Source organism: Microtus ochrogaster, chromosome 22, assembly GCF_000317375.1.
Source record: "Microtus ochrogaster isolate Prairie Vole_2 chromosome 22, MicOch1.0, whole genome shotgun sequence".
Classification (NCBI taxonomy): Eukaryota; Metazoa; Chordata; class Mammalia; order Rodentia; family Cricetidae; genus Microtus; species Microtus ochrogaster.
Window position 1 is genome coordinate 29,987,466 of NC_022023.1, and position 12,580 is coordinate 30,000,045.

The following is a 12,580-nucleotide window of genomic DNA, read 5'->3' on the forward strand; positions in this document are numbered from 1 at the left end:
GTAACAGCTCCAGTCAACCATAACAGCTCCAGTTCACGTGTATAACAGTAACAGCTCTAGTTTACGTGTACAACCATAACAGCTCCAGTTCACATGTACAACCAAAACTGCTCCAGTTCACATGTATAACCGTAACAGCTCCAGTTCACATGTACAACCGTAACAGCTCCAGTTCACATGTATAACCGTAACAGCTCCCAGTATGACAAGTATGACTACTGCCTTATGTCCACAGGACATGCTTTCCCTGTATTCATTTACTGTCTGGATTGTTGCAACCCTGACACTCCCTCTTTCACAACTATCCCTGAGCCCTGTATGTATCTGTGTGCAGTATATGTGTTGCATTTAGGACTGAGAATTCTGCAGGCTCTTGCTCTCTGTCCCTTCGCCAGTTTGGGATCTTTGTGTTGATCCTTATCTACTGCACATAGAAGCTTCTCTGAAGAAAGCAGAGAGAAGCGTTAAACTATGGGCATAGCAATTCATCAATAGGAGTAAATTTAATATTATGATTATTTAGCAGGAATAGTAGTAGGTTCTTCCCTAGGTCTTATGACCTGCCTAGTCACTGCTTCTTAGATCAGTAACTGGGCCTGGTATTGGTTTCCTCTTGCAGTGCGGGGCTTAAATTCCATCAGAAAGTCATGGTTACTCCCAAGATGTTTATGCACTCTCGCACTGGAGAGCATGTTTTGAAGGCTTGTTGACAGGGTGGTTTGTAGGGTTCACAGCTGGGTAAGATCGATGCTTACTTTCTTCCTACAACAGGATGCATGGCACCTTCCAGGGCTGTGAGAGCTGGCTAGTATGGAAGAGGTGTCCAGATGATAATCGGGGTAATAGCTCCATGTTCAGGGATGACAGTGCATAGTGTCTTCACATCCTTCAAAACTAGGGTCTTACAATCATGTTCTGGAGGCTTACCGAACACACTGGCAACAGCCTGCAGTGTTTGGTGATAGTTTAGGATCTTACTGGCTAACAATTCCGAAAGAAGAAACCCATTCCTGTCTCTGGGTTTTTTCATTTGTTAGCTTGTGGTGTCTAGCAGGGGTGTTGCTGTTCTATTATGTTGTGACTGCTGATGTGTGTGTGACTGTGTGCATGTGTCTGTATGTGAGTGTCCCTGTGTGTGTCTGTATGTGTGCATGTGTCTGTATATGTGTATATATGTGTGTGTTTCTGTGTGTGTCTGTATATATACATGTGTCTGTTTGTATGTGTATGTGTGTGTCTCTGTGTATGTTTGTATGTGTGTGACTCTGTATGTATCTGTGTGTGTGACTCTGTGTGTGTGTGTCTGTATGTGTATGTGTGTGTTTTGTATATGTAGCTGTGTAACTGTATGTGAGACTCTGTTGTGTGTCTGTGTGTCTCTCTGTGTGTGTTTGTATGTGTGTGTATGAGACTGTGTGTGTCTGTATGTGTGTGTGTGTGTGTGTGTATGTGTGTCTGTATGTGTGTGTGTGTGAGGGAGCTTCAGCAGTGATAAGCAGGTTTCCATCTGACTTTTTGGAAGGGTGTTTAGTCATTTACGGCATACTCATTTCTCATTGTCTTTAGTGAGACCCCTTTCTTGCTGATACCATACTCTGAGTGTTATTTCCACCATTTACTTCTGTTACCAGTTTCCCTGTAGTTGGTCTTAGTAAAACTACCAACTACGAGTTTGCTTTTTAATTATTTTCTCCTCTTGTAATTGTTATTATTATTCCTTACCTTTAAAGGCCTAAGTTGTTCCTCATTAACTTCTTGGCGCTGGCCTTTCCAAGTTCACGCTTTACCTTGCTCAGTACTTGTGTGGAAGGCTGCACGTTTCTCTTCAGCTCACCTTGGCAACATCCTCAGACTTTCCCATGCACATCAATCACATTTGCATTCTTATGAGGTCATGTTTATGTCCAGTGCCGTCCTGAGCATGCGGAGGTCAGAGGACAGCGTGGGGGGTTGCTTACCTCCTTCTATCACGTGGGTCCTTGCGATGAAGCTCAGGCTGTCCGTGCTGGGGTCAAGTGCCTTTCCCAGGCCCCTGAGCTACTTTGCCAGTCCTGTGTTCTTATTTATTCAAATTACTTTTGCTTACAGCGTGCTCCTTGGCTGAGATTGCGCCGTCAGCTTTGTGAAATGACTGTGGAATTGTCTCCTCGGCCCCGTTGGTCGAGCTGTTTACGTTTCATTTACTTTTGAGTCTACGTTATTGGTTATGTGTGATTTAGAATCGCTTACTTTTTATAAGTAATGAAAAGAAGCATGAAGCTTTCATTAGTTAAAATACTCTTGGTACGTATTTTTCTTCTGCGTGTTTACTTTTGGGTATCTTTAACAAATTTTTTATATTTGGATTATAATCCAGTGTGACGACTTCTAATATTTAAGTAAGGCTTTCAATTTGATTTTATTTTACCTTGCTATTTTATCTTATTGCCTTGCCCGTTTCATTATTATCTTAAGATGAGATTATTCTATGCAGCCAAGGCTGCTCTCAGACTTGTTAGGTAGCCTATGTCGCTCTTCGGCTCATCAGTGTGCCTTTGTCTCTCAAGTGCGGGGACTATCACAGCGAATATCACAGGTCCCACCACACCTGGCTGAAAACACCTGGATCTGTCATGACGTCATTGGCACACTTGGCTTTAAATCTATCATTTAATCGGCCCTATGTCTTTATTTTCAATTTCCCTTTTTAGCTTATTTGATTTGACTGTTACTCTCCCACAGTTACACACCTGATACGTTCAGGGCTATCATGTGACTCCGAGACAGCCTTCATCTTTAACTCAAAAAAGGGCCAATTTTAATTGACATTTTAATACTCTTTGGCCCTTAGTTCCTCTAAACAACATTCTTTGAGTATCTTTTATCTATGAATTCTCAGTTGTGAAATGTTATTTCTTTCCGATTTTGGTACTTCTACTTGAATCCCTGTCTTCTTTTGTCTTTGATGGTCCAAGGCTGCAATCTCATCACTGATCATGATCTTGGGGTTCAGGAGAGCCTGCATTAATCTCTCTCAGGATGACTTGTGTCACTGGTTTGGCCAGTCTCCAGTTTCACGGCTGCTCCCACGTCCTGACTTCAGGTGGCTGCCCTCCTCAAGCTGCCCACCAGTTTTCTGTCTTTGCCATTCAAGTTTTGCAGCTTCTACCAGGTTATGGGTAGTGTTTGCTTGCGGAAAATTTACACGGCTGACTAATCCAGCCATGCGCTAAAGAGTATTGTGTCCAGAGTCTGTGGATGCAGAAGGGCCTGTGCTCTGCAGCCCATTGTTCCAGAGACGATGGCTAGGAGTTCTTGTCTTGGCTTCTCCCCAGGCACAGTTCCAGTGTCCTGTGTGGTGCTGTGAGATACAGCACACCCTTTTCTGTACTGTGTATCATGGATGGAGATAGCGATGTGCACAGACTTCACGTACACACAAATGCCAAATGTATTTCACTTGCCGACTTTATCCGTGCTAAATGGAATCACTGTGTATTTGACTTACCACCTTATATCACAAGGCACAGCATTCGTATTTTCCTTATAACTTGACTTTTATTTAATTATGAGGTCAGATATTTTGAAAAGCGTTATTTGGTGGGATGTTCGAGTCCGTTGAAGATACTACTTTATCTTTTCATACTGCGCACATAGGTTTTGAGATTTCATGTGATATCAGGCATCTGCGTGTACACATAAGATGTGCACAGCACACTGTGGATAAATGTACACATTGGAGCATCTTTATATGTCATCGGGCAGAAAATCTTAATGTAAATTGGACAAAAGGTTAAGTTGGATTCAATTTTTTACATGTTCATTATCATTTAATTAAATGTGGGCTATGTTAGATTCCTGGCTAGTAAAGGTATTTATTTAGTCTCCTCTGAGACTCAGCCTGTTTTTTTTTTTTTTTGATGGGCCAAGGCTGTAATCCAAATGGGTAAGTGTCACATGGTCAGGTTGACAGTCAACCTAGTGGGATTTAGAGACAGAATGGCCATGACAGTATTTGCAGAACAGTTTACCTGAAGAGCAGAGTCCTTCCCTAAATGTAGATGGTACCATTCCATGCACCGAGGTCCTAAATTATTATTAAGGGTGAAACAGATTGAAGTGTTGGCGTTCATCTCTTCCTGTTTCCTGAGAGTGGAGGCAGAAAGACCAACTTCCTCATGCTCCTATTGCCATCCTTTCCTGCCATGACAGACTAGACCATCAAGTTCTAGGCCCAAAACAACTCTCTCCATTTGCTTTGCTTTACTTTGCCTTTTGTTGTTGCAGAAAGAATAAACGTAATAATACCATACCAATCTTCTGTATTATTCTTCTCATTGCTATAATAACTTGGCAGAAACATACTGAGGAAGGGAGAATGTGTGTTGCCTCACAATTTGAGAGTTTCGTCATGGAGAAAGTGGCGGAAGCCTGAGGGAGGCAGTCAGGTCGCGGCCACGGTCAGGGAGTCAGGGGAGAAGAGCGTTGCTACTCCACTTGCTGTCCCTTTTCCACAGACATTCCTATAGGCACGTCTCTGAGGGGATTCACAGACATTCCTAGAGGATGATGAGGTTGACAGGCTCCAAGTGTGGGTAGCATCAGAACTGGGCAGCCCTGATACGGGTAGATTATCCTGCTCTAGTAATGTTAAAAACTAAGTTGATTGAGAGTTGCTTTTGAAGTTCTGCCGTCTTCAAACAGAGTCCACTTGGAAACGACAGATGGGTCGGGATTCTGTAAGCTGAATGCACACACATTCAAGCTGACATTTCCATATTACCCTCCCCTCAATGAAACTCCAGAGGAAATGTCCCACACTGCAGCGGTAATGGGCAGAGGGGTTGCTGTCCTTTCCCGGTGCTGGGTCTCCTGCCTGAGACGGAACTGTGGTCTGAGCACAATCTCCTGAGCTTCTGTTATCTTCTTCTACCCCTCTCCATTCCACTGGAAACAGACTTTCCAGAAGACACGTTCCTCAAGCTGGGAAAATGGGAATGTGCCCAGGAGATGTGCTTTTCCCCCCCCTCTTGCTTTAAGGTTTGTAAGAACCGCATTAAACAAACAAACAAAAAAAAAAACACCTCAAACTTTCGAGATACTTTGGAATAGGAAATGCAGCTTACTCTGAAAGACCTTTTTTATGGATTGGCATTTCTTCGTGTGCAATCAGATGATCTCTTTCATATAGGTTGACAAAAATCAATGATGAATTCCTGCCTCCGCTATTGTACATTTCCCCCTCTGTGTGTCTTCCTGAGTATAGATGATACCAAATCTATTTATAGACTGTGTTAAGGACTCTAATCTTAAATGAGAAATGATAACCGGGGCCTACCTTATATTCCCCTCTGATTTGAAAGACAGAAGAAATCCACATATATTCTCATGTGAAAACACCCCTTTCTTCCAGGCCTTGGCGCATCTTCACCTGGTAGAGTATGTGGGAGAACAGACTGCCTTGCTGATCAAGGTACATTGAATGTTCTAGTAGAATGTGTTCTGGCCACTCGTTTTTGATTTTTGATGAAAGGAAAAAAAAAAGAAAAGAAATGTCTGGTAAGGTTACACTAATTACCTCAATTATGTCCAGAGCACTGAAGGGAGCCTACTTTATCCCCGGGAGCCTAGAGATGAAGGGATACTTTCATCAAAGGATATATAATTATAGATGCTTGCTATCTTGCTTTGGCCTTTAGTTAAATATGTCTAAGAAGGGGCAGCGCACAGGGAGTGAATGCTACAGAGATTCTTACCTTAGAACTCTGCTAGGCCGCTGAGCAGGAGGGACCTGTCTCTGTGGCCACCAGATGTGGGGATGGAATGCTTGATCCTCAACCTAGAGAGCTACTTGCCTGACAATGGACCCTCTGTTCCCTGTGGCCAAGGTTCCTGGTATGAGTGTGGCCCCGGGTTTGCAGGCCTATGCTTACCTTCATCCTACTATGTGTCAGAGGACACCATGTGTGTGTGATTGAGAAGTACAATGGTTAATACGTAGCATGGCCATTATCCGCTCCTGGCTTGCCTGTCTATGCTTACCTTCATCTCATCATCTGTCAGAAGACTCTTTGCATGTGTGGTCGAGAAGGCCAGTGGTTAATGAGTAGCATGGTCATTATCTGCTCCTTCTAGATGGTCCCAGAAGATCAGCGCTTGGCGGCTGCCATCGTGCTAATAGTGTGGGTCTCAGCCTTGGCGTCGTCCTTGATTGACAACATCCCATTTACTGCTACGATGGTAAGTTGTATGTTCCTGGGTGTTTAAGACCCAACCTTAGCCTGCAATCATTCGGGCTCAGCTTTCCTTCCTAAGAAGAGGAGTATGAAACCAGCTCCTCCATTGCTCTTACACATGAGGGAAAAAAAAAACGTGAGCTGAGCCCAAGGCAGATGGACATGGGACAAAGAGGCCAATGACAGGCTGGAGATCAGCATCTTCAGAGTGGATACATCATGGGTGACTGTTTTGGGAGGCCAGTTGAGGGCTGCTACCCCTCCTAGGAAACAAGTGTTTGATTTTTTTAAAAGGGACTTCAAGACACCAAAAGACTGAGTTGTTGCCTTTATTATCTTCAGATGCAGAAATTCCTTATTCGGAGCAGTCTGCATGGGTTCTGATACTTGGCCTATGCAGGGATTTTTAAAAATATTTATTTATGTATTTATGTATTTATTTATTATGTATACAATATTCTGTCTATATGTATGCCTGAAGGCCAGAAGAGGCCACCAGACCTCAGTACAGATGGTTGTGAGCCACCATGTGGTTGCTGGGAATTGAACTCAGGACCTTTGGAAGAGCAAGCAATGCTCTTAACCACTGAGCCTTCTCTCTAGCCCTATGCAGGGATTTTTAAGTCTCTATTTGGTTCTACTTTCCAGCCAATACCAAGACCCCCATCCTTGGGACATCTTCTGTGTCACCGATTCTTTGGCTTAGTGCAGGGACTGTGAGCCATGGTGAGAAACCATTTATCTGCAATGTTTCATTTCTTCAAAGTAAAACAAACAGAAAGAGCCGAGACAAAGGCGGAAGCATATTCAGACTTCCTCATGTGCACGCGAGCTGAGAGCTCTGTAGGTGTCTGTATATACAGGCGCACCATGGTATAGTTAGCTCTCCCCTGGACCCCAACTTGCTTCCCCAATCAACCATGTCTTAATAGAGCAGGTCGTTTTGCAGCTTGACCTCACATATACTTCATCACAGCTTTTTATGGTTTGCTTAAGAGTTGTGCTAGGCACTGAAGGTTTGCCCTTCATGCAATACATTTCCTTTATGCCGAGTAAGGCACCCATCTTCCATACCAGTCTCTTTCACCTGTATCTTGCTCCAGTCCTTTATTTTTGGTCTTTTGAGATACTGTTTCTTGGGCTGGAGAAATAGATCAGCAGTTAAGAATACTGGCACCCACATTGGTGGCTCATCTATGACTCCACTCCTCAGGGATCCAGCCCCCTTTTCAGGCCTCTGAAGGCCCCAGGAGTGTTCATGGTGTAGGACATAGTGAAGACAGAACAGGCATGTGCATAAAAATTAAAAAATTGCTTTCAATTTCGCTTAAAAACAGTATGCAAATAGGTTTTTAAAGTTTTCTTTTCCTTTTTTAAAAACTTCTTTATTGAATCTTTGAGTGTTTCGCATCATGTACCCCAATTCTGTTCACCTCCTGGTCCCCCCATACCCCCATCCTGTTGTATCCCCCTCCCCCCATGAAAGAAAACAAAACAAAGTAAGCAAGCAGGCAAGCAAACAAAAGCAACAACAACAACAACAAACCCAAAAAACTAAAACAGAACACAAACCACACCAGGAACAGAAAACTCTCTGCTTTTTCTCTCCTGCTTCTCCATCACCTCTTCATCCTGATGGCGTTGGAGGCTTCAGTGTGTCATATAGTAGACCCCTTTGTCCATCAGTCTTAGTGGCAACTGTCCATTGCAATTGAACTGGTCTGTTTCAAGGCCTCTGGCTTTTGGTACACCATCCTCACTAGGTTTTTTTTTTTTTTTTAATTTTCATGTAGATAACCTTAGCAGGTAACGACTTTATTCATAGTATTATAGTGAGGACCATTTAATTTGTAGTGCATAGAAAGTAGCATTAGTATTCCAACCTGTAGCAGAGCACAGCAGGTTCACCCTTGGGTGAGTGCAAAGCCAATATGCACACAAGGCAGCAAAAGAATGAGGAAAGGCTTGCTATTTGTGCAAGTAAAAAGAGCACTGAGAAGGCCCCCAAAGCACAGTCTCCTTAAACAAAGGAGACAAAGGGATTTTATTAGGGAAACTCATGCATATTCATGGAGAAACAAAAAGAGTCCTGCCTGGCATAAATGGATAAAAATGTGAATTAATCACAGTAGGTTACTTTCCCAAAGTAGCTCTTTATTTACATCCTCTCCAATCTACTCTCCTTCAGGCACCGTGACAGTGCTTTACTGTGTCCCTGCCGTCCCTCCTGCTGGGCCTCCCCTGTCCTGAGACACACCATTGTCTCTGTGGCCCTAGGACGACCCTGCTCATGGGTGCTGGTTCTAGCATCTCCTTGGCCTTTGCTCTGTTGATTTTGCCTCTGGTAGCAGTTCTTTGTCCCTTACCTCTTCCCTTCTCTGTCCTGGCCCCCCCTGCACATTCACGATTGCTGATGGAGACTGGGAATCCTAGGTTTCGGCTTGCAGAGCATGGTGGCAAGCGCCCCGCAGAGGCTTCCGATCCTGTGGCTTTAGCTCCGCGTGTGGAAGAGGATGCAGTGGTCCTCCGCACTCGAAGGGTCTAAGTGTGGGGTGGGGGTATTGTAGTAAAGAGACTGCGGCCATGGCTGCTCCATAGTTGTTGTTGTCGGGTTTTTTTTTTTTTTTTTGTTTTGTTTTTTATGGTGACTAAGAGAGAGGGAATAATCCAGAGGCAACTGGAGGAGTTCAGAGTAGAGAAAAAGAGAAGGCAGAGTAGACATGGTCAGCTCTAGAGAAGTGGAAGAGTGGGGGAGAATAGTGGAGACGATGAGAAAGCAAGCCATAGAGAGTAGTGCAGACCAGACAGGCAGGCAGGCAGACAGACAGACAGACAGACAGACAGACACACACACACACACACACACACACACACACGAGAGAGAGAGAGAGAGAGAGAGAGAGAGAGAGAGAGAGAGAGAGAGAGAGAGAGAGAAGCATATGGGATAACAAGAGAGCAAAAGAATATAGAGAGGCAGCTCGAAAGAGCGAGTGAGCAAGCTAGAAACAGAGTGGTGGAGACATCCTGCGGTCTATGAGGATGGCTGCAGGAAGGAAAGGGAAGGGCCGAATGCTATCATAGTCTTTGAAATACATAGCAGGTACTTGTGATACTCAGGGAGCCTGGAGGCCAGCATGGGCTGTGATGGTAGGCACCACAGGTGGCCATCTGTCCATCTGCCAGAGGCAAGGGGCTCCTTTGGGAAACTGGAAACCAGTTTCACTAGTTCCTGAGGAAGGCTGGTTTTTATTTAACTACCAGAAATCCTTCTATAGTCCAGCTTGAGCTCATTTCTAGACACGGACAGGCTGAGACCTGACTATGGGGGTGCAGAATTCGTGTGTTAGGTGGAAATCGCCAGCTGCCTGCTCCTGCTTTTGGTTGATTTTTACCTTTGCCGTTAGTGATCAGCTGCCTGGGAACTTTCCATTACTTAAAAAAAAGATCAGGGCTTGAGAATCTGTCCCCTCCTTCTTCCCTCCTCCGAGTGTCTGCCTCCAGCAGAACCTTCCCCTGGACCAGCTGTGGTAAGGCAGAGCTTATGCCCCTGGGCTTCCTGGAACTCTCTCTCTCTAGCCTCTCTGTCCAAGCCCAGGTGTGTGAAGCGAGCCCCATCCTCCCACCCCCAAGAAACCAAATTCAGTAGTTTTCCTCACCCGTTTGGCTCTGCCCCCCTGACTGATGTGTGGGCATCGGTTCTCCCTGACTGGGTCTCAGTTCTCCTGTTTGAAGAGAGACCCTTCTGACTAGAAGCACCTTCTCTCCACACAGCTGTGGAGCCTTCTGCATCCAGGGGAACACATACGGAAATGCAGAAACCACCAAAGAGCTGGCAGACACAGCTGCCATTTGAAGGATGATCAGTTAGTAAAAATGCAGTCACAGAGCTAGAGGCCACTTGGTGCAGCAAAGCACCTGCAGGGATCCTTCCCCGAGCACAGCGGTTCTCAACCTTCCTAACGCTGGGAACCCTTAATACAGTTCCTCATGTTGTGGTGACCCCCAGCCATACGACTATTTCATTGCTACTTCATAATTGCAACTTTGCTACTGTTAGGAATCTCAATGTGAATATCTGGTATGGAGATGGCCTTAGGTGACCGCCTTGAAAGGGTCATTCGGCGCCAAGGGGGTCACAACAGGTAGGTTGAGAACCCCTGCCTCGGAACAGTGGCTGAGTAATTCTGTTATCCCGAGGACACACGAGAGACACAAACAATTTCAGCCCGCCTCTTCTTTTTGTTGGGTCTCAGACGGGGACCTCCATTCATCCTGCGACTGCGTACATGTTTGGCAGTGGTATATCTCCTTTCTTCTGTGGGCCGGAAAGTACGTCCTGCCATTGGGAGGGAGAGGATTCCGAGAATTAGCTCACAACTGGTAGGATGCCGCCATGGAAATTCTCTTCATGCACAGAGGAAAAACAGTCCTTCAGTAGAGGAGTGGAGGCTTCCTTGGTGGTTGGATGAGACTTCAGGAATATTCTAATCAGAGCAGTATAGATGAAGGTGTCCACGTCCCAGGGTTTGAGATGAACTAAGTTTGTTATTAACTTTATTTATTTTTTTATTTTGAGGCAAGGCTTCACTAAGTTGCCCTGGACCTTTAACTCACTATGTAGACCAGGCTAGCCTTGAACTCTTGAGTCTACCTAAAGATGTTTACCACTGTGCCTCACTACTTTAGCTATTATTTTATAAAAACTGAATTGAAATGTTTCTGACTTGTCATTTCTGAGTGTTTCTAGGTCACTGTTGTTACAGACAACACCTGGGTTTAACCCTCTGTTTTAAGCCCTTCCCTTAGTTGCTTGTTGTAAACTGTGAAATATTAAGCAGGACTTAACACTGCTAATATTTAATGATGCAACGAGAACAGCCCTAGAGAATCTGAAGTGGTCAGTGCGAGGCCCCTGGTCCTCACCATATGCCAGGGTTAATCCCTTGCTTGCTTGAGATGGAGGAAACACTGCATGGTCTTGAGAAATAGAAGACAGTGGGGTCTTGGGGTCCAGATAGTTCAGTATTTGAGCACACATTGCCATGCCTAGGAACCCCCTTCACACTCACTGGCCTTTTCTTCCTTCCCTTCCTGATGTGGGAGTCTCCTCTGTGTGTTGTGATTACCATTAATGGATAAAGAAACTGCTTTGGACCTATAGCAAGGCAGAATTTAGGTAGGCAGGGAAAGCTAGGCTGAATGCTGGGAGAAAGAAGGGTGGAGTCAGAGAGACACCATCTCTCTGGAGACAGATGCAGAAACTTCACCTGGTAAGCCACAGCCACATGGGGATACTCAGATTAATAAAAATGGCTTAAATTAATATAAGAGTTAGCCGATAAGAAGCTAGAGCTAATGGGCCAAGCAGTGATTTAATACACTTTCTGTGTGATTATTTCGGGTCTAAACTAGCCAGGCTGCCGGGAACCAAAAAGCGGCCCCCTCCAACCTCTTCCAGCCTGCAGTAGGCAAGAGCTTGTAGGAATCTGAGTACAGCCCTGTGGCAGCAGAATTCCTGGGGCTCTGCTATGGTGCCCTCACAGCTGCACTGGGGACCTGAGGTACAGGGCTAAGGACTGAGAACTCTCAGACAGTCTTCCTCTGTTGAGGCCTCTTCAAACTCCTTGGCTTGCACAGGAAAGAGTCTGTGACAGCTTCAGGCTTAACATATTACCATTTCTCCTCTGTGCTATATGGTGATTTATGCACATAATTTTGTAGTTTTTAAAAACTGATTTCTTGGATACATACAGTTGTGTGCATTGCCATTTAGCCCAGCATGCAAGCCATGTTTTGAAGGCTCTCTGGTTCTTCAGCATCTTCTTATCCCAGGTTTCTTTCCAGGCCCGACGAGGAAGTATTCAAGCAGCTGTAGCTGTTGGCTGGAACAGCTGGTATAGGCAAAAACACTCAGGGGTGATAAAGGTCAAAAGTGCTTCATCCGAGCGTTCGCTTTTTGTTTTACACTTGATGCCATTTTTGCTTTTAGCCTTTTCTTTTCTAAAATGTTCAGAAACAAAATAATATAGAGAGCTGAGCCAGGTCCAGTGGACTGCAATTAGGCTAAATAGCAGAGCAGTTACAGGGATGCATGGCTGTGTTTCTGCAGAGGAAGAATCTGGGATTGAATCCCAATATGCCATTTATGGGAGCTAAATAAGGCCGTCTCTAGAGGAGTAGGGATGTGAGCAGCAAAGACACACTGTCTTCTCCATTAGCCTGGCAATGTGGGTTACAGGCCCTTCCCCAATGGGTGGGGATCAGTGAGTCCTCTGGCTAGGGAAGGTGGCCTTGGAAGGATGTCAAGGGCATATTTCCTTCCTTCCTTCCTTCCTTCCTTCCTTCCTTCCTTCCTTCCTTCCTTC

General features: G+C 45.0%; 1 protein-coding gene across 2 annotated transcripts in view; it reads left to right on the forward strand.

Moving 5' to 3' along the window:
* The window catches only part of Oca2 (OCA2 melanosomal transmembrane protein), a 200,681-nt gene that overhangs the window by 120,252 nt on the left and 67,849 nt on the right, over positions 1-12,580 (forward strand). For both annotated transcript variants that reach the window (XM_005357815.2, XM_026784368.1), the window contains exons 19-20: positions 5,393-5,452; positions 6,115-6,219. In XM_005357815.2, coding sequence (XP_005357872.1) covers positions 5,393-5,452; positions 6,115-6,219 — 165 coding nt within the window. The remainder of the gene's footprint in view (positions 1-5,392; positions 5,453-6,114; positions 6,220-12,580) is intronic.